The sequence below is a fragment of the Lepisma saccharinum genome, chromosome 1 (assembly GCF_977018435.1).
Source record: "Lepisma saccharinum chromosome 1, izLepSacc3.1, whole genome shotgun sequence".
NCBI lineage: Eukaryota > Metazoa > Arthropoda > Insecta > Zygentoma > Lepismatidae > Lepisma > Lepisma saccharinum.
This window is the reverse complement of record NC_139229.1, coordinates 189,088,768-189,111,117: the sequence shown is the minus strand read 5'-3', so window position 1 is coordinate 189,111,117 and position 22,350 is coordinate 189,088,768. Positions and strand designations below refer to the sequence as shown.

General features: G+C 37.5%; 1 protein-coding gene across 4 annotated transcripts in view; it reads left to right on the top strand.

Annotated features, from left to right (window-relative positions):
• mam (neurogenic protein mastermind) overlaps positions 1 to 20,093 on the top strand; it is a 218,143-nt gene extending 198,050 nt beyond the window's left edge. For all 4 annotated transcript variants that reach the window (XM_083109965.1, XM_083109958.1, XM_083109981.1 and 1 more), the window contains exons 3-5: positions 7,013 to 7,760; positions 9,830 to 10,047; positions 16,488 to 20,093. In XM_083109965.1, the coding sequence (XP_082966091.1) occupies positions 7,013 to 7,760; positions 9,830 to 10,047; positions 16,488 to 16,751 (1,230 nt within the window). In that variant the 3' untranslated portion in view covers positions 16,752 to 20,093. The remainder of the gene's footprint in view (positions 1 to 7,012; positions 7,761 to 9,829; positions 10,048 to 16,487) is intronic.
• Positions 20,094 to 22,350: the final 2,257 nt, after the last annotated feature.

The following is a 22,350-nucleotide window of genomic DNA, read 5'->3' as shown; positions in this document are numbered from 1 at the left end:
ATTAGGTAAAGCGATGCAAGAGAGAAGAAAATACAAATAATTTCCTCCCAGTGCATCTGCAGGGCACTGTGAAATCAGGAGCCTAGAATTCTCTGTTTATGATTGTCCCTCACGACTTTCCAAGCTCCTAGCTACTTATTCCGATTAAATCTATACAGCTAAAAAAAGCAATGGGCTACAAAACACAACTTTAAACAAACCATTTTTCTACTTTCTTCAATGATATTAATTTGGCTTTTTGAGTTCTGGGATACATTTTTCATTTCTAATTTTCTCATTATTCACTGCAGGCAGAGTACAACACATAAGAACAAGAATGCACGCTCGTCACGAATCCCGGCCTGAATTGTCCATTGTGAGGTCCTTTCATCAGTTTCATCATATCATCACTCATCCTCATTTTCGAGATAACCAAATGTGGCAGAAAAGCGAAGTAAAATAAACCAAACCAACAACAAGAATTAGAACGCGCGTTCACTTGCCCAAATAAGTACATCCGTATTTATGATTGTTTAGCTTATCCATTTTTTTATTGGAGGCCAATAGATTAGTATATTTAAATAAACATTACTAAAACGAGAGCAAGAGAGAGCGTGAGCAAATATTTGTTATTTAATCAATCATTATATATTCCATATTTTATTAAAAAAAGCATAAAATTTTGTCTGCACATAAGACGTTCCAATTACATAATGTAACAACGTGTAAAAAGTAATGTAAATACAGAGAACATAAGTATTGCAGAAAAATTTCCCCTTAGTTCTTTAGAGGATTTACAAAGGAAGCGAAGGGAATCCGATCCCCTATCTGTCCTATAGGAGATAGACTGGAGGACCTGAAAGCACGGGCTTTCAACCATTGGAGCGGCGGCGAGGGGGCAAGGGAGGTAGGGGCAGAAATCTTCCCTTTCCCTTCGAAAACCCGTTTCTACCTGGAACTGTGAGGCGGAGAAAGAGCGAGCTAGGCCGCTGAACGCACCGAGGGACGAGAAGCGCGTGAAAAAAAAGTGTTGCATATGAACTGTGGCTTCAACAAAACAATAAAGATTGTGATTTGAAAATAATTAGAGATTTGAGATTGATTGATCTATCTCTGCTAGACTAGCTACTCCTCAGTGCACGTCACTGATTTCAAGCATACTTTTTTCAGCGTATGCCTTGTAACTTATTGTCTGTGGTCAACAATAGCTTCGATTTTAATTCCCAGAAAAGGTGGGATTCAGTTTATCTTCAAAAGCTGGCGAATCGCGTCTGTATGTAATGTTTTGTTATCAGCGTCCTTGACATAATTTTGCTACTTGGTGCGATGTTTTAAGTAAGAAATTCATGGATGAGCCTTCGCAGTGTTTTGTTTTCTCGGGAGTAGGTTCCTAATATGCAAGAGAAATTCTTGGGTGTCGAGTTTTCCTTGAAGCGTACAGGCAAATTCCAAATCTGATGCAAGCTCTGAAGTGTTGCCAACTCGATTTGATCTGACTCCTTGTGTTCAATTATGGCTTTATTGATCTAATACTTATCCACGCAAAATACAAAGATAGATTTTTTTACACTTGAATGTCATGTACAATTAATTTAGTTGGTACAAATAGATAACAACTATAAGCAGAGGTGCAGCCGGTCTCCGTGGCGAAGAGGTTTTCCTAACACGCTAAGAAGCGAGAGGCCCTAGGTTCGAACCTTGAGTAAGGGATGGGTGTTTTTCGTTGTGTTTGTCCTATCATCCCTTTCACTAGTTCATCATTCATTCCCACCGTCACGCTGTCTCATGTAATAATAATTTTATTAATAATGTCGTTATTACATATTAGCTTCATTGATACATCAGGTAATAATCCAGATATAACAGCATACATTCAGTATCTAGCATATTTCCAGTAATGAGCTACAAATTCTCATAAATTGTAATACGAAGCAATATGTGCATTTTAAAAAATTTCTATTAACTTTCAGACTCCCTTAGTAGCGGGTTATCTTATCAGATGAAATACACGAGATGTGAAATGCTATTAACATGTTCACCAGGACACTTATTTTTTTTGCATATTTTGTCACTTATTACTTCTTGAATTTGGTACATTTCTGTAGAGACATTTGAGTGTGCTATTTGAATTAATGGGTCAATTAGCACCTATTATCTTTTCGTGAGGAGTGAGAACATCAATGTCAAGACACTTGATCCTAATATTAAATTTCTGTTGGCAAGAATAATACACTCAAGAAATTGTATGTGTTAAATTTTGACTTTACTAGATGAATTGTATCTGCTGTACACAGACGAATTTATTTTTTCTTCACATGTAGATATTTCTAACTAAAAGATTGGAAATTTCCTTTACTTTGGAAATAAATGTTCAGTGTAGGACTCTGAGAATTCACACTGAAGCGACAGGCGACACGTGTCGCTTATGGATTTTGACAATTGAACGCAGGCTAGTGTCACGTCGCTATACGGTGTGAAACAGCCGCTGATTGGCTCGTTCCCAAGCGGCATGTCGCTTTGGTGTGAAATCTCCCTCGGTTTTTATCTCAGTATTACTTTTTGTTACTGCAAGTGCATCATATTTAATGATAATTCTTTGAAGCTTTCTAAGCTAAATAATACATCTACTAATTGTGTATATTGAGCAATTCACGGTGCTGAAAAGCTTATTGAATACTAATATCTAAAAATGCTGTGCTATTAATACTAATGAAACAATCTTTATCAGTACACCAGATTTAATTTTAAAAATCATAAAGATCTACCGAAAGTTGTTTAATTTTTGTTATGTAATATAATGATTATTTAAACTTTAAAAATATTATAAACATGCAAGAGTAAACGGCGAAACATTTGTCAAACGTACATGTAGAGAAAAGGTACATGTCCTGTCAGGTTCTGGACAGTGAAAGAAAGACATTCCAAGAATCCTAGTCGATTTTCAGCGCTGCTGACTGGTGTGCGTCCTTGAGAAATGTCCGAGCGTTGTTGGGCTCATCTTCACAGATCGAACGAGACTTGTTCACCTTGACAACTTGCAAACCAACGAGCTGCGACAATTCTTGACAGTGTTGGGTCGTGCTGCTGTGAATTATATTTTTTAAAAAAGACTCACGCTCACACTTTGTAGCCAAGGCGGCTACATATTTATATTGTCATGCATTCACCGGAATTGTTTATCACACTTAGTTCTCATAGTATCCCCCCTCCCAAATGCTTGTCTGCACGTATCTGCCTTGCACTAATGGCAAATAATAATAATAATAGTTATGTACAGTGGGATCCATGAGTATTACCGTGGAAATTGTCCATCACCATGTTCGTGCACTTCATTTTACCCAATAAGAGCTTCAAGAATTAAAAGAAATCTCAAAACAAGTTGTTGACAACTTCTGCACCAGCATACATGAAAATTCATATCTTAAAAACACATAGGATGTAAGAGAAAAAATAATGAAAATAGTCATGGACAATTTGCACGGTAATACTCATGGATCCCACTGTACATATTGCTGCTCGTGAAGTGAACACTTCGCAAAAATAGTTACATTTTAATTGTCGAGTACCAAATTCAAATTCGTGCAAATTTTTCCACAATGTTTAAACTTGTTTTTTTTTCATTCATGCACGGCTGCCAACTATGGTTCATGTCGGGGTTATATGTAATCATTAGTATCTACAGAGTGTCCCACAAAGGGGTTTACTCTATTTGGATGTTAATAACAGAGAAAGTATTACAGATAACCTGATGGAAGTTTTTGTATCTGGATCTATCATGATTAGTGCTTGTTGCCATTCATTTGTTTTTCTTTAATTTCAGTTCAGTTGCCAGTAGTGACAAGTAATTGACAAGATGGTTGGGAACCTTTCCGTCGAGCAACGGAAGTGGATTTTAAAGTGTTTTTGGAAATGTGAGAACATGAAGGAAGTGCAGAGACGATGGCGGGCAGAATTTGATGTATGAACTTCTTGGGGATCTTGTGAAAGTTTGTACCACTGCTTCCATCCCTCTTTCGTCCGATACTGATTTCTTCCGGCCACACCGTCCCAGATAACACACAGTTCCTTCCCTCTCAAGCTTGTCGCGTAATTTCGTAATTGTTACACGTGACGGTGGCGCAATATCAAATTCTGCCCGCCATCGTCTCTGCACCTCTTTCATGTTCTCACATTTTCAAAAAACACTTTAAAATCCACTTCCGTTGCTCAACGGAAAGGTTCCCAGCCATCTTGCCAATTACTTGTCACTACTGGCAATTGAACTGAAATTAAAGAAAAACAAATGAATGGCAACAAGCACTAATCATGACAGATCCAGATATAAAAAGTTCCATCAGGTTATCTGTAATACTTTCTCTGTTATTAACATTCAAATAGTGTAAACCCCTTTGTGGGACACTCTTATGTACACCCAACGGCGAAAGAAACAGCAGGCGAATTGTCCACCACCATATTAATTCGGTCTGTATTACACATTGTGCTGACAATGAATTGAAATAATGACGTCAATAAGCAGAGAACAATGCCTGCTTCGAACCAACATAGTTTCATTCCTTAAAAGGACACAGAATGTAGAATAAAAAAGTAATTAAAATAGCGGTGGACAAATTGCCTACCATTATCTTTGCCGTTGACTGTACTGTCACATCGATTAAATATAGTGTAACTCCAGTATTAATAACTAGCCACAACGATGTGTATATTGTCCATCCAACATATTCATTACATTTTTATTTTGCACAATTATCCGAGCCAGCATAACTACAATCTCGCCAGAAACTTAAATGAGACCCAGTAATTGTGAACATTTTTGATTGTTTGTACAGATGCATTTTTCTGTAAAATTTCTTGAGTCAACCCCTTTCTCTGCTCTCTAACATAAACGCTCTGTAGAAAGAGCAATATAGTATATAGAGCGTGAAGCAACAGGTAGTTTTGTTTCGATGCGAGTTGCAGTGGAAGTTGTCATGGAGAATTGGCAACGTTGTGCATCGGCAGCCGGTACTGCTCACTCCCGTCCTCTGAGGACTCGCAACTCCGTTATAAGAACGTGTAGCACGATTCTGGCGTTGCCGCATAATCGGCTCATTTGCTCTTGCAACTGTTTATTGACCTTTTGAAATCTGTTGCCTTTTTGTAACAGTGTCAAAGGGGTGCAATTACACGGCGTTAAATGATACGTATACTTTAGATTCCGTAGAATAAACTGCACGAAATTGTCTTGCAGCTGCAGCCAGTGAATGAGATTTTTTTTAAAAAAATATTTAAAAAAAAAACATTTTGCGTTAATTCCGTATCATTTTTGTTCAGCGATAGGAAAGTATTACATATGTGCAAAACACACGTGCGAGCATGGATGTGTCTGTGTGTGAAAATCTCGAATTCTACACGCAATTCTGGATATTTTTTTTAATGAAAATTGCCATGCAAGAAATTTTTGACACTTATAGTGCAAAAAAAAACTCAAGAATTAAGCACTTGTAATGTAATGCAGAAATAGTGAAGATTTTCCGATTGCTCGGGATCCTGAAAACCAGGATGCGATATCCCGATATATCAGGGGTCCCGGGTTCGATACCCGGTGGAGGCACAAGTGGTAGCCTTACTGTGCATAAAGTGGACCTAAAACAACAAATCAATCAGTCGAATCCCGGCCTGGGTATGGGCGGTTTTTTGTTTTTCCTTCCATTGATTTCATCATATCATCCATCCTCATCGTCGCGATTAGCCAAAAGTGGCATAAAATCGACTCCATATTTTTTTATAAAAAGATGATAAGATTTCTCCAAATGGATGTATAGCGAGATCTCCTGATGCCGAGATTTCGAGATCTTTGGCTCACCCCAAGTGTGTTGCAAAAATTTTGAAATGTGTAATGACAATTTCTCTTGTCATTTTGCAAAATCAGTTTGTGGAACTACTTTATTTTGGCGTACTTTTCATATTTGGATTACCTGAGTGGGTTTGTGTTTTAAGAAAGTCGAGTGAAAGAATTTTAAGTCTGGAGTTGGGACATAGTTGTCCCCTGAACGCGAAATGCAGGAAAGTGTGGCAAAATATACTACTATATACTAAGAGAAATGACATACCCTTCCTCCTTTTTACGATCGTATCCCACTCTTACGAAAATCCGTGGCTATTCCATCTGTAGACAGAGAATTGAGAGCATTACGATTAAAATATTCGAGTGTAAATTAAGTGTACAGTCATGAGAAAAATGACTTACCCAATCCCCCGTAAAGCTTTAATACCAGTTGTCTTATGGAGCAAGTATTTTTTGCACGACTGTACAGTACACTCACTGACAGCTAATTTTGCTTTATTTCTTAGCGCTACTCTGTCTAAGATATTTCTGGAGGATTGAACTCACAAAACGCCGACTTCTACCCCCTCCTTGTGTAATTTATGAGGATAATAACGTTTTTGATACTACTACTACAACCACTTGTAATAATAATTATGCGATTATTATTGTTATTATTATTATTATTGTTGTTGTTGGTAGTATCTTGGCACACGCTTTGCCTTGTTTATGCTTTACTTTGGTGTTAAATGATAGAAGTATCGCCGTACCAAAATGCAAATATTTTTTGGGCGAGGAAGACCAATAGTTCCTTAGATTATATTTTTATGCAAAACTAACAGTTCTATTGACTGAAGCAGCATATAAACTACACTTGTACTTACAAAAGTTAACCAGGTATTCATAATAATAATATACACATGGACGTTCACATATTCCTACAAACAGTATCAGGCAAATTCACACACATTGTGTGCTACAAAGAAATTTCTCTCGGAGTCGCCTTACTGGATGAAAAAAACTTCAAATGAATTTGTACCCCAATTATGCATTCTGTGTATTATGTTTAGCGATATAAAATTATAAGGCATTATAGTCCATATCATGGAAAATTATGAACGATCTGGTGTTGGCACATGAAGTATATAATAAAGAAAGGGACTACATAAATACCTGTGCCTTTCTTCACACAGTAATGTAATGTTTATGTTTTTCTTGGTGTCTTTATAGGTTTCAGCAGGACAGCATCTCCAAATTTCCGGCGATCTCAAATCCAGTTCAGGGATGTTCTTTCAACAGCAGCAGCAAGCGGCTTCCCAAGGGGATAACTTTTCGGTGTCTCAGTCCCAAACCATCAACTTCACCCAACAGTCGTTGCGCCAGCGACCTTCTGCAAGACAGCAGCCCCCCACCATGGATCTGCAGCAACACAAGCTGATGCAGCAGCAAATGATGCGCGCGCAGATGCTTCAGCAGCAGCAGCAGCAGCAACAGCAACAGCAGCAACAAATGTCTGCGATGCCACGCCCACCTCCTCCAGAGTACAAAACGAGTCAGATGATGCAGCAGCAAATGGGTGGGGCACCACCGGTGATGGGAATGATTAACCAATCGCAGAGGTTCTCTGCGGCCCAGATGAGATCTCAGATGAGGGTTAGTCAACCTATTCAGCAAATGCCACCGTCCGGTCCCATGATGAGGCCTCAAGGTCTCATGACCTCAACGTATCCCCAGGGAGGGATGAACACCATGAGCAATGGAGCAACAATGGGCCGGCCAGCCTATGCCAACAGTGTCGTCCGTGGCCAGCGACCACCTAATGTCAGCATTGGACCTGATGGTATCAATATAGCCGGACGTGGACCTGAGTGGCGACATATATTTATGACACAGCAACAGAGTGCTGCCTTTACAAGTCAACAGATGGCAGCAGTAGGGCCACAGATGAGGCCTAATTTTTCCCAAGCTGGACAACCAAGTAAGTGAATTTTGTACACTGCTTCAAAAGTTGCATATCCCTCAAACTTTGAAGGCTTTAAACATGAAAAGTAAGGGATATGTTCACACTGGGTTTTGTAAATTGTGAAGCCTTCTAATGAGATATTTTGAAATGCTTTTCATTCCCCTTTTATTCCATACAAGAAATTCAATTAAGTAATGATCAAAGTTAGAATGCCAATTTTGGGAGATCGTGTTGCGATGCCAAGGGTCCCAGGTTCGAATACTGCTCGGGCTTGGTTGTTTGTGAATGTCCATTCATCATTTCATCACTCATCACCATCTTCGCAAATTATCCAAGAGGCACAAAATGCGAAGTAAAATAAACTAAATCAATCAATCAATCAAAAACAAATTTTGGCAGAGAAAAGTTTATAAGAAATTATCACAGGGTCATAATTCAGTTTGTGATCGGCACCAGGCTAGTCTGTGGTTTGCAAGTAGAAGTCATGTGCATTACTTGATGCTTTTAGACGTAGAAATTTTATGGACAAAGTGACATTTAGTGACATTTTTTGGTCTTGATTGGCAACACCAGCAGTCTAGTATTTGGCAATCAGATGTAGGCATGTGCCCAGTTCCAATGTACCATGCAACTAAAATGTCACTTCCGAAAACCTCCTTACTGCATCTCAGGGGTTGGAGCATAACCGGAGCAAACCAGAACAGCATTTCAGTTCGTGAATGTCTGGAACTTTCCCGTTCCATCTCCTAACTTTCGTAATCGGAGACAAAAAATGGACGACAGCATGTTAACGAAACTAAAGCATTCTGTTTCATGAATACTCCCCTTTTCGAGTCCATTCTATTTATACTGGTATCGCACGAGACATCCAGAGCCTGCAGATGCCTTGCTCCCTCTCCCCCCCCCCCCAACAGGTTGCAATACAATTTACCATTAGAAGTGAAATCTTTGGGTTTTTTTTTAGTGTTGTGACAGTACTTTTTCAATCACTCCTTTGTGTCTTCACCCTCTAGACTCAGTAGGGAAATTTGTGTCTGTTCCCTTCCACTCATTCTTCTTTCTTGATGATGCTCGTATGGGACATCTCTTAATCTTGACCCTGTATGGATTATAAATTCAATATTTTAAAATAATATGTATGGAATGACAGTATAGCATAGTACAAGGGTTGATCATACAAAATAATACAAAGCCTACAAATTCCAATAGGTATTTATTACAGGAATACAAACAGACTCACGTGAAAGGACACTTCATACACTACTTCTCAACATAGTCTCTCCCCGGTTCAGGTATTTATCCCAGTGATACACGAGGTTCATGATGCCTGTCTCATAGAACTCTGGGTCCTGTTGTTGGAGCCCAACCCTTGCTTTGTGCTTGACAACATCATCTGAGCGAAACTGGCATCCTCTGAAATGCTTCTTCAAGGGAGCGAAGAGATGGTAATCATTCAAAGCAAGCTCCAGAAAGTATGCTGGATGATGGAGCACATGTCACCCAAAACCTGCCAGGCCAGGACGTAAGGGTTGGGCTCCGACAACAGGACCCCAATTTCGATGAGACAGGCTTCATGAACCTCGTGTAGGGCTGGGATAAATGCCTGAACTGTGGAGGGATTATGTTGAGAATTAGCGTATGAAGTGTCCTTTCATGTGAGTCCATTTGTATTTATCTAATAAATACACACTGGAATTTACAGACTTTGTATTCCTTTTTTCCAATCATCCCTAGTTCCCTAGTATATGCAACAGGCCCACTTGATAAATATCTGAGACATTCAGTTTTATAGGAAGTGGATTGTAACATGTAGTTATAAAATTATAAGTTCTGTATTCCAGAATCTAATCCTGTCATCTGAAAATATACTTAAGCATCTTTTAGAGTTCTCCTGTCCCGAGGCATTTGTTAAACATAATAGATCACCTGACTACTACCCAGGACAATTGCTTGAAATCATTCTACATATTTTTGCTTGAAATCATTCTACATATTTTTTGTCTGTTGGTACACATTTTGTAGTAATATAAATTGAAGTAAACCTGTAATATCTGAAAGTATATTATTATTATTATTACTTGTAGGTTCCTTTGGTATGCAAGGCACACAAGGTGGTATGCAGATGACAGCTGCACAAATGCAACATCAGCAAATGGTTCGCAGTCAAACAATGTCCGTCCCGGGTGGAACACCACCAGGCAGTCAGATGCAGATGATGGCCCAGCAACAGCCACAGCCACCAATGGGAATGCAGCAGGCGGCTTCTGGGCCAGGAGCTACTAACATGGCTCCATCAAACCAGGTATTTTTATAGTTATTTTTTTGCAAGATGTTTATTCTACCCATGAATTTTGCTATAGATCTTTATTGAAATTAATGTTACTTTGAACTGCTTTGTTCATCAGAAAAGACTATTTATTTATAAATTGTAGCAATTTGTTCAGCTGACTCATATTCTTCACTTCAGTACACTTCAATATGTCTACCTTAGTAGTTACACATTGTTGTTTTATATTAATAGTACCTTATTGTTGGGCTGTTCCACCAATAAAAAAAAGGAATTAACATATGTATGTAAAAATTAACTAATTTGTCATGCAAGATACAATATCCAGTAGGTTGTAGGTTTTATCAGTAATTAAGTTAGCATTGATCATTATTATGCATTTCTTACTAATGGAGGAATTACATGTGTTTGGATTTGTGTTTTGTTTATATTGTTGTTATTTATTTAACATGGATTTCCTGCCACTTTTGGCTAATTGCAATGATAAACACAAGTGATGATTGGATGAAATTGTTGAAGGGACATTCACAAAAAAAAAAAAACACCCACACCCACACCCAGGCCAGCACTCGCGAACCCGGGAACTTTGGGATTGAAAGTGGACAACATTTACAAGTAAGTTTTGCGGACAGTGGCGTGGCAACATATTGCAAGGCCCTGGGTGAGATTAAAATGCGAGGCCCCCTTCCATTTTCTAAATTTGAAACACAGTGTTGTTCGATACAAAATCTCCAGTCATACGTTAGCAAAATTTTAACAATAATAATAATAATAATAAACTGTACTGTATTAATTGTATCTGTTCATTTTGAATTTCAGGGCTTAGATAGTAATTGTGAATTTCGTTTTGTTAAATACGCCGGAAATGTTCTTGTGGTACTGGGTCATATTTAGAAAGAAATTTCACGAAATCTATAAAATTTCCTGTTTTTTCTCCTGTAGATAATGTTTCTCTATGTCCTCGAAATGCCAAGTTATGAGAAGCCAAAAATTGTGTTACGCTTATCAACCTTTCTAAGAGATCACAACAGGGTTTTTTAGCTTCCTGAATACGTGACTGTGTTACATGGTCAATAGCCAGGGGTCCCAGGTTCGAATCCTGGCCTGGGCATGGATATTTGTGAGTGTCCATTCGCCAATTTCATGATATCATCACTCATCCCCATCTTCGCAAATTAGTCAAAAGTGGCACAAAAAGCGAAGTAAAATAAATCAAATCAAACAAAAACCAAACGTGGTCAATAGAACTCCCTTCTAACAAACGCTGTTCTAATTCGAGCCACTTTAACATGGAGTTGATGTGACTTTCACTGTTTTCATGTTTCTGTAACACACTGCTCATATGTTTCCAGTCATGACATCCACTTAGCACTAGGGAGGTCTGTGTTACAGAGAATAATGTACATGAAAAGCAATAAACGCAATTTTTAGAGACAGAATATACTAACCACCGTTCATTATTCTGTGATAGTGAAAATTGCTAAAATGTCTACTCTGATCATCCTTTGGGTACTGTTCGTCACTCAGCAAAGGGCGCAATTGACCGTTGCGTACTATTTCGCAGCTCTGTTGATCACTTGCAGGTAATATCCACTTACCTTGATCTTTGAAACTTGGTTCCGCTAAGTCTTTGCTTACTGACGAAGAGGAACTCGAATTATCTTCTATAGCAGTAACACAATGTAATTCACTTACACTATGATCTACACATGCACCATCCTCTGAATGTACTGGTTGACACTCATCTTCATGTATTTCATTAACATCACTTGCAACACTTTCCCCTGCATTTGTTTTCAGATATTTCATCAGTGAACCACATGAACTTTTATTCTGTTTTGTTATTTCAGCTTTTCTTTTTCTCTTAAGACGCACTGGATGGGAATCTTCTTCCCACATTGCGATCTCTACCCGACATTACTGTAATATTACTACCGAAAAAAAACACGGTGGAGAGTTAATAAAGCGAACAACGCTAAGAACCGCTTGTTACCATGCACAACATTCTGTGTGCATTGCTGTGTCTGGCGTCAAGGCTTCAAAATATGTCAGCAGTGAAGTTCTTACAGTTACAACAATCGCATTAACGCTTGTGTTTAACAGAACTCCAAAACAAAGAAAAATTGTTGGATTTTTTCCATCTCTTTTGTTGTTGCCATGCTGCGTAAGGTTTGGATTTCAATGCATTGCAACATCTACCGCTGTGGGTTGCAATTTTGTAACAATAAGTAAGACTATTCTTTCGTTGCGTGCTTCAAAATGGTTTGAACGATAAGAAACCGTTCCAGGAGCGATAAAACTTTATCAACAATTAAAGTTATATGTAAATACTTTCAACCATATCCTCGAGTTTTGTTTGCAACAGTCGTAGTAGTTCCAAATTTCTCCACTAGGTGGCAGGGTGATAAGTTCCAAGATGGCTGCCTGTGGTGCAGAGAAAGCTTTTTGTGTCCTACAGTTTCACGTTTGTCGGTCTCTTGTTAGTGTTCAGCGTAAGTTTCGTACGAAATTTCGTAAAGAACCACCATGATAAATTCAAGACAACGGGATGCGTTTGCAAAGGAAAATTTTCCACCACTTCTGAGGCAGATGTCGAGAGAGTTCGAGCTAGTTTTCAATGCAGCCCCCAAAAGTCTACAAGGAAAGTGAGTCAAGAGCTAACAATGCCTCGAGCAACTGTTTGGCATGTAGTGCGTAGGCGTTTAAAGATGTATCCCTATCGAGTGCAGTTGTTACAACATTTAACACCTAATGATCACACGTCCCGCAAAAATTTTTGTGAGTCAATCTAGAGTTATTCAGTGGTGATGATGATTTTATTGACAAACTTTGTTTCAGTGATGAGGCTACGTTCCATGTGACAGGAAGAGTGAACAAGCAAAATGTTTGCATCTGGGGGACTGAGAGTCCTCGTGAAATCGTTGAAGTTGTGTGTGATTCATCGAAGACTAATGTGTTTTGCACCATTTCATGTACCAAAGTGTATGGTCCGTACTTCTTTCACGAAGAAACTGTGACTGGACAAACATTCCTACACATGCTTACTACATGACTTATGCCGCAGCTTGAACGTGACAGTGCAAACTTCATCTATCAACTGGATGGAGCCCCATGCCACTTTCATCGCCATGTTCGAAATTACCTTAATAACAGACTGCCAGACCGCTGGATTGGGCGATCTACTCAAAATGATCATCAGTTACTACGTTGTTCACCAATATCCGCTGATTTAACCCCCTGTGATTTTTTCTGTGGGGACATCTAAAAGACATTGTGTACAAACCTCCTCTACCAGCAGATGTCAATGAACTGAAAGAGCACATTACTGCTGCAGTGCAAACTGTTGATGCAGACATGTTGAAACGGGTCTGGGTGGAATTGGATTACCGAATTGATGTATGCAGGGTAACAAAGGGGGCTCACATAGAACATTTGTGAGATACTGTGTTCAAAATTTTATCAAAAAAACTTGGACAGTTTTAGGAATTACATGTAAAATTTAAAGCATTGTGGACGAAAAATAAATAAAATATAAGAAGTTGAAATCGTTCACATCATTTTGAAGCAGCCCATATATAACACACTGCCGTAAAATCTTTCATGAATTAAAATTTTTAGTAACCCGATGTGTGTGTTTCAAATTCTTTTGTCAAGCTTAAACCAAGCATACCGTCGGAGACAGAAACTGGCCCATTTTGTGTTCAAAGGTTTCCAACACTGCTTTCAAGTGCATAAAACGAATTAATAATAGACAGAGAATTGATAAAACGGAAAATTATTTTATTCTTAGTTTGTTTATATATACATATACCTAGTCGTGCCATAAGTTCTGTCCCTAAGTGCACGAGCTCCACACGGCCTATTCGACTGACTGTGTTTACAATAGGTCGTGCGCATCCTGTAGCGTAAACCAATCCCTAGTTTGTGGCGTTCACTTGTCCAGTTAACATGGAGTGGGGCAGCAAGGAGAATCGGATCGCTGTGATCGCGTTGCATAAGTGCAAGAAGTCACCGGTGGAGATTTTCAATCTTCTAAAGCCATTACAAATTATGCAAAAATTTGTGTATCGGTGCATCAACCGGTTCAACGACATCTCCTCTATCGATGACAGAGCTAGAAGTGGCCATCCGCGCACTTCATGGATGCCAGCAGCTGTGAAAGCCGTAGCTGCTCGAATTCGTCGAAATCCTATTCGAAAACAGAAACTTATGGCACGGGAGATGGATATACCGAAGAGGATGATGTCCTGCATCATCAAAGAGGACCTTAAACTTGGGGCTTACAGAAGAACCACAGGACAACTGCTGACACCTGCTCTGAAGAAGATACGAACCACAAGAGCCAAGAGGTTACTCCAGCGGTACGCGGACGGGAAACGCAGGCAAATCCTTTCCACCGATGAAAAAAATTTCACCGTACAAGAAAAATTCAACTGGCAAAATGACAGGATTTATGCCCACAGTTCTCGGGAAGCTGCCGACAAACTTCCTAGGGTCCAACAAGGCCACCACCCAGCTTCAGTCATGGTTTGGTGGGGCATGTCGTACGACGGTGTCACCCAGCTGCACTTTTGCGAACAGGGAGTCAAGACCAAGGCTGCAAATTACCAGAACGATGTTTTGGAGAAGGTAGTTAAACCATTGAATCAGACTCTCTTTTCTGGTGAAGATTGGACATTCCAGCAAGACTGCGTGCCGGCACACAGGGCGAAGATGAACCAGCAGTGGTTGGCCAACAATGTTCCCAACTTCATAGCCGCAGAGGATTGGCCCTCTGGAAGCCCGGATCTCAACACACTGGACTACCGCCTTTGGGACTATTAAGAGGAGAAGGCCTGCAAGAAATCTCACCGCAATATTGAGTCACTTAAGGCCGATTTAGTGAAAGCAGCTGCTTCCATACCCCAAGATGTGGTGCATGCCGTGATTGACGCTTGGCCTCAACGATTGAAGATGTGTGTGCAGGCCAAAGGAGGCCACTTTGAATAGACTATGTTTTGTTTCGTTCCTGTGTCCCTAATGTACACTTGGCAATAAAGGATTTAGTGTACTACAACATTTTGTGTTATTTACACCTATTGGAATGGGGACAGAACTTAGGCACGACTGGGTATATATATATGTTCTTATATTTGCTTCTCAAATGCTAAACATGTAACGTATTCAGTATTACTTTTATTGCCGGGCAAACAATATAACTTTTTTACATATTTTTCTCACTTCTAATTATTATATATTTTTTTCATATAAACCTGGGAGCGCGAGGCCCCGGGCGGTTGCCCACTTCGCCCACCCCTTGCTACGCCTCTGTTTGCGGAAATCTTTTTAGTACTCACTTACGTCTTCTAAAAATTGTAGGCTTTATCTGTGGGCACTGTACGTGATTTTCTTCTTACTAGACTTGTTTTATGATGATCTAGCAAATTGTCTCTATGCACACTTTTTTAAATACAAGTTGTGGCAGTAGAAATATATATGAGGGTAAGTAATTAAATAACAGGAATTTTATTCTAAACTTCATGGAGATTTATGCACAATGAAAATTTGTTTTTCACAACTCAAAATGGTGCCTTAGCAACAAACACACCATAAAGGTGTTGACACGATTGAGCAGTATGCACATGCACAGTAGGTCGTTCAACATAACCGCTCCACTGTTGAATGAAGGTTCAGTACGGAGACAATTGTTTAGTCAGGGGAGAATGTATGAATGGGTGGAAAGGGAAAAGGTTCGTTTTTAAAAACAGAAGATTAAACGTCAGTGATGAACACTGTAGTGGGAGGGCAGTTTGCATGGCAAGATCGACCAGTGAATCTGTTAATTTAGTACTCTCTCCCCTGACTTACACAATTGTCTCCGTACTGTACCTTCATTCTGCTGTAGATTTCAGAAGGCTTCACTCCCTCTGACCACAAAAAAGGAATAACACTTCGTTGCTCTTCTACAGTACAAGTCAACAGTGTAGTGGCCATGTTGTAGGAGCTACTGTGCTTGCGCATAGTGCTCGATTGTCACGACATCTTTATGGCATGTTGCAAAGGAACCATTTTGAGTCCTGAAATACAAATTTTCATTGTGCATAAATCTCCATGAAATTCAGAATAAAATTCCTGTTATTTAATGATTTCCCCTCATACTTATGGTTCAGATATAACAAAGTACAACAATAATTTTGTCTTAATAAGGATATGGTTATTAAAATGGAAGAAAGTAGTCTGATATTGTTTATTGTCCTCACATTACACACACGTTGTATATATTTGAGAGGATATAATGAATCAAGATTGTAACAAATACTGAATAAGATTTGCTGCATTTTTTCTGTTAATGAATGCAGTGTTTCATCAAAAATGACATTGAGATTTTTAAGAATAACTAAGCCATTTATTTTAACTTCATGTTAATGTTATTGGTCATTGTAGAAGAGTAATGCTTCATTCTGTCTTTCCCACAGATGTCAATGAGCATGCAGATGTCCCAGTCTGTTTCTCTTAGTGGACAAGGATCGCCACAGGTGAATTACAGTGGTTGCGGGACAGGAGGTTCTGGCAGTGGTGGTCAGTCGACACCGACTCCAACACAAACGACCACACCGACTAACGATTTCTCTCTGGAGTTCCTGGATCAGCTACCTGGAAGTGATGCGAACCAGTTCTCGCAAGACTTCCTCAGTTCACTGGATCCAAGCAGCGGTTTCAACCTTCTGGATACCCTCTGAGCTCCAAATGCATCAAAGTCAAGGCTTCTAAATTGTGCAGGATTTTTACAAGTACTAAGATTCCACAAGCCATGAGGATCAACACTGCTGGTGCAGGGTGGAGTTATATTATGTGTGTTGCGTATTTGCCTCAAGTGATTGTCAAGCAACCTTTCTCCCCCCTCCCTCCCCCCCCCCCTGCTAAGACTAACAGAAAAAGAGATACCAAAATAACCTCAGTGTTGAGAGTAGTGAACATGAGCATTCCCTGTGGTACTGCATTTAAGTCCAAAGATATATATATATATATATATAAATATATTTTTAAGTTGTTGTTTTGTTCTCGTGGAAGGACATGGCTTGGGGATTTTGAATTTTTTTTGTAGGTTATCCTTAGAACCTTCAAAAATTAAAAGAAGCATGAATTATCATGCATTAAATTATCCAGATACTTGCCAATGTTGAACAATTTAACAGCAGAGTTGGGATGTCTTGCTATATGCATTTCATGAAGTAATGCATTAAAATAACGACAATTGATTTGAGTCTATTTCACCCAGTAATTTCAATCAGTTTACGCTCAAGTCTGAATGGTGCAAAACATTTTTTACTTTTATCTTTCCTTCATCTTCACAGTGAAATAAGAAACATTATCATGAATTAGTCTCACAACTTTTTTTTTTTTTTTTTGTATATTTCAGACCATTGAAAGTAGTCATAAGTATTCTCAAATTATTTCACTGAGAAGATAGGATGTGGTGAAACAGATTTTTCCCAGGGTAACACATTACTACCTTTCATGAAAATCAACATAAGAAGTTCACAATGTAATGTTTAAATGTACATATCAAATTTCATTTTATTTTCTAAAACCAATACTTTCTATTGTCTATTTTCGTTGATATATTTCTCTTCTACTTTGAATTAATTGCCTTTGAGGATTATTATTTGATACGGAAGTTCAAATAAGAAGGAAACTGTTTTGAAATTTTAAATTCTAAATTTATGACAGTGAACGTTTGCAAAGATTTCTTTTTTCTTTGTGGCCATTTTTAGAGGGGAAATCTAGCTGAAATCCACATCTCTTTCAGATGATTTTACATTAAAACACTACCGTAATTACGTGTTGGAAAGAAGATTCCTACTTTTGTATGGAAAATATACTTAATATCAAAGAACCCTAAGAACCGGACATTTTGGAATTTGGAACTTTTTCAGTATTGTATTATAAACTCATTGTTGCCTGCACTTCTGTTTCATTGATGATTCCCTAGTCATTTTTAAGTGAATGATCAGATCAGTTAATTTGAATGGTTGGAGCCATATTTTTGATAAAAGGAAAAGTTAGAGGTTGTATCATGTAAATTTTGTGCATAACATATCAGGAATTGTCTCCTCATGTATAATTTTTTAGGATTTTTGGAGGGTCCAGCAATCACTATGTTTAATTATATTCTGTCTTGCATTTGCTATAGATTTTACAAAGTTTATGTTGTAGCAGAGCTACCAATCAGGAGTTCTCTGTAGTGAATACAAGAAAATTTTAGTTTTTCCAAATTAGTTGCCATAAATGCTTTTGACATTAATAAGAAAAACAAAATTTCATCTGCACAAATCATACCACATATTTTAATCAATTTATACCAAGATTTGGTATTTAAAAAAATGCTGCTTTCCCACATCTGTTGAACACGTTACAACAGCCAAATAATTGCAAGGCAATCGTTAAAAGAGTAGAGTATTATTTTAAAATACCTTTTTTTTATTACTAAATCAGTTATTAGATAGAATTGTTGTGCGATTATTTGGTTCTACAGCTTTTATATGTATGTTTGTATCTAGAAGATGCAGTGGGATGTCTGAAGCAATGGGGTTGGTGTCTCCCCTTTTTCCTGGACAGGATTTTCTAAAAGAAAAAAACTTATACTTGAAAAGATAGCAAAATATAACACTCACCTCTAAGTAAGAACCATAACCCATCCATACAGAGCCTTATCTTGCATTGGGTTATGAATTTTTTACATGATTAGGTTATAGAACTGAATTGGGGTCATTTGTAACATGTGCACAAAACATCACGAGCATCAGTTTGGAAATTTATAACTTACTTTTAAAATCATATTTCATTTTTATATAAGACTGTGATAAAGTATCAACATTGGCAAGTTTCTCATCATATTCCAACCCCAAAGGCCAGTAGAGGTTCCTTAACTTAAGATGCTAGTGACATCTTGTGCCTATTCTCTTAAGTTGAGATGGACATAATGACAAGAATTTTTTTTCCCCCGCTGTGTAGACAATTGTGTTTGTTCTGTGAAGTTGTGTACAGCGGCAGCTTGCTCCCACCTTTGCTTAATTCCCCCCTCCCTTTTTTTCTAAAAAGAAAATCATAACCCACCTATAAATCAGTAATGGGACCAAAAGATTAAAAAAAGAAATCATAATCATATGCTTGTTACTCTTCTCAACAGAGTGCAGCACTTGTCAGGGCAATGTTTGAGGGAACATATTACCATGTGGAAGAATTAAGAAGAAAAATTGTTTTATGTGAATGAATTTGAATGAATGTTAAAAGAAAAAGATAAAAATCTAATACGGGATCAGTATTTTTGTTATTGATTTTGCGGATTATTTTAAGTGCTTATATAGTGTTTTATATGTACCTAAGAAGATGCAAAAAAAAGACGTTAATGTAGATATTGACTGTTGAATACAAAGAAGGAGGATTTTTAAGAAAAAGTGTCAAATTGTTCTACAACTAACTCATTTTCTTGAGAAATTGTGATCAGACAATGAAATTTCTGATAGTGTCCTCCTTTTCTTCAGTCCCAAGAACTGATTACACAGAAGATGTTTTAGTTCTCTGGTCTGCCACTAGGAGGTGTGAGTGTAAGTGACCTGTTTTAAGTCAATAGATACTCAAACAGTGAAACTGTTTTTTTTTTTTCAGCCAAAACATGAAGTGTGGGAAAATGTATGTAAATAGAAGTATGATGTTCTCTTGCAGCCTATAAAGTAAGAAAAATTATATATTATATATATAAAGAAAATGCAAATACACCAAAAAAAACCTTATTAGGCCAAAATTAATATTGTTGTTAGTTTAGAGAATGTATAGTGCCCCTTCCATTTCCTGGTTAAATGATGCACCAACTGGATGGTAGATTGGTGCTACAGATTGTCTTGCCAAATTTTGAAACCTGATGGAAAAAAAATTGTATGTAATAATTTGGAGGACATATTATTCTACTGGCAATTTGTATTTGTTCTGTATTAAGTTTCAATCCAAAAAAAAAAGATATACAAAGGTTATATTATATACAAATATATATATATATACATACATATATATATACAAGTTTATATTGGTTGTTTCTCATTTCTTCCGAAACAGCTTGGCCCTCTAACCTATTGGAAACAGCTTGTGTAATGTTTGTTATTGTTCTTGGTATTTATATACACAGTAATACAAATAAAGCAAGTAAATACTGTTTTATTTTATTAAATTGATTTATATCAAATTTTCTACTATTATAATTTCATCATAAGGCCACTTTTGAGAGAAAATTTACTACATACTATTGCATTCTTACTGTTCTAGTATCTCACTGCCACAAAAGCATGGTCATTAAAATTGCCAGCCCCAATCCCCATGACACTGTCCAAAAATTTCTCTTAATTATTCAGTTGTCAGTGTTGTGATAAGAAGGGAAGATAAGTTGCATGTTATTGTCAGTTCTTGCATCCATTGTGGGCAGAATGGGGTAGGGATAACAGAGCCTTTATTAATATGATAGCTGAAAGTAAGTTGAGAAATCAATATTTGTTTTGATAACATACTCATGTCAATGATTTAGAAATGAATTAATGTGTATATATATGCATCTGACCATTTTTCATTGTTTTACAAATCTGAAGGCACGAAGTGAACTATGTTCCACCATTGCCTCAACTCAGTTTTGTGCACATGGTTTTCTTGCTTGCTACAAATGAACTTCCACAAAAATGGTTCATCAGCTCTGCCTTATTGTGCAAGGATTTATCTTGTGAATGACAGACTGGAAGCCTTATCATGCCAATAATGACAACTAAAATATTGATTAGTATTTTTTAAGGATGGGACAGATTAATTGATATATGCATATCGGTGTATTGGTAAACTTACCGATAATTTTACTGATCTGATATATTTGTAAATATCTTATAATATTGTGCCATTTTGTCATAATTTTTAGGATATAAAAATGTAATTTCCGTTGTATACATTTTTTAAAGTAAATGTCTAAATATACAGTTTGTTTGGCATTGTAAAAGCTTGGTTCATCTGGGAACATACATTTATTAAGGAGGCCAATGAACCATTTGGAATTTTATATCAGATCAGTTACGGGTATCAGTAAATTTTATATCTATACTAGCCAAGATTTCTTATCGGTCCATCCCTAGTATTTCTTGATAATGAGATGAACATTAATGCAAGTTATGAACTATTGCACTAACACAGAGCGTTATTTGTTTCCTTTGTATATATGCTGAAAAAAAAATGGCATTTTTTCTTCCCATCATTTCTGGTAATTGTGAATTGTTGGTGAATCCTGCCAAAGTGGTCTTTAGATTAAGCTCAATTGCATTATGACCTAAGGTGTACTAGAGCAGAACATTACACAAGCTTTTCCCTCTGATTATGTGTATTAAGAATGTATATGGCAAAAACAAAGAAACAAAAAAAGTGATGGGATATGTTTCATGGAATGGATTGAGGTCTCATTATTGTTGGAAACTCCTACAAAAGATGGTTGTGTAAGGCATTTAATTAAAAAAGGATTCCTTTTTCTCCATAAATTATGGAACAGTAAATGCATCAAATTCAATTATCTGGATATATAGATGGCTGCACTGAAAGCTTGGAATTATACCAGTCAACAAAATCATAGGCATGTATCTTTTTGAGGCCCCTTCCCCGTGGTGGAGTGGTTAGCACATCACACTATGATGCCAGGGGTCCTGGGTTCGAATCCTGGCCTGGGCATGGATGTTTGTGAGTGTCCATTCCTCAATTTCATAATATCATTCACTCATCACCATCTTTGAAAATTAGCCAAAAGTGGCACAAAAAGCGAAGTAAAATAAAGCAAATTAATCAATGTATCTTTTTGACACATTGCCTTATATGCAGAGTGGTATTTTGATGGGGTCTGAGGTTTTTCTGTATCCTCATTCTGATTGTAAATTTTTGGTCTGTGGTGGGGAATATTGCATACATAACTAATATACCCCAAAGCTTTGAAATAAACTGACTTCCCCCTGGATATTTTTTTATGCTTCTGCTTATAGATAAAGCAACTGCAGAGGATACACTGCAAGAAATATTAGCAAATAATTTTGGCTTCAAATGAAGGTACTTGCTTGGTAATGGTCACTTCAAATGCAAAAAATTATAATTATTAGTTCAAAATAGTAAATATGGCAAAATTTCAACTAAATATTTTTGCATCCTCTTTAGCGACGTTGCATACAAGTTTCTGCGGATTTCCTTACCGTACTAGTAAGCACATTTGTTAAATATCTAATTTAACTCGAGGAGAAATATTCATGTGTTCATATTCATATGAAAGGTAAA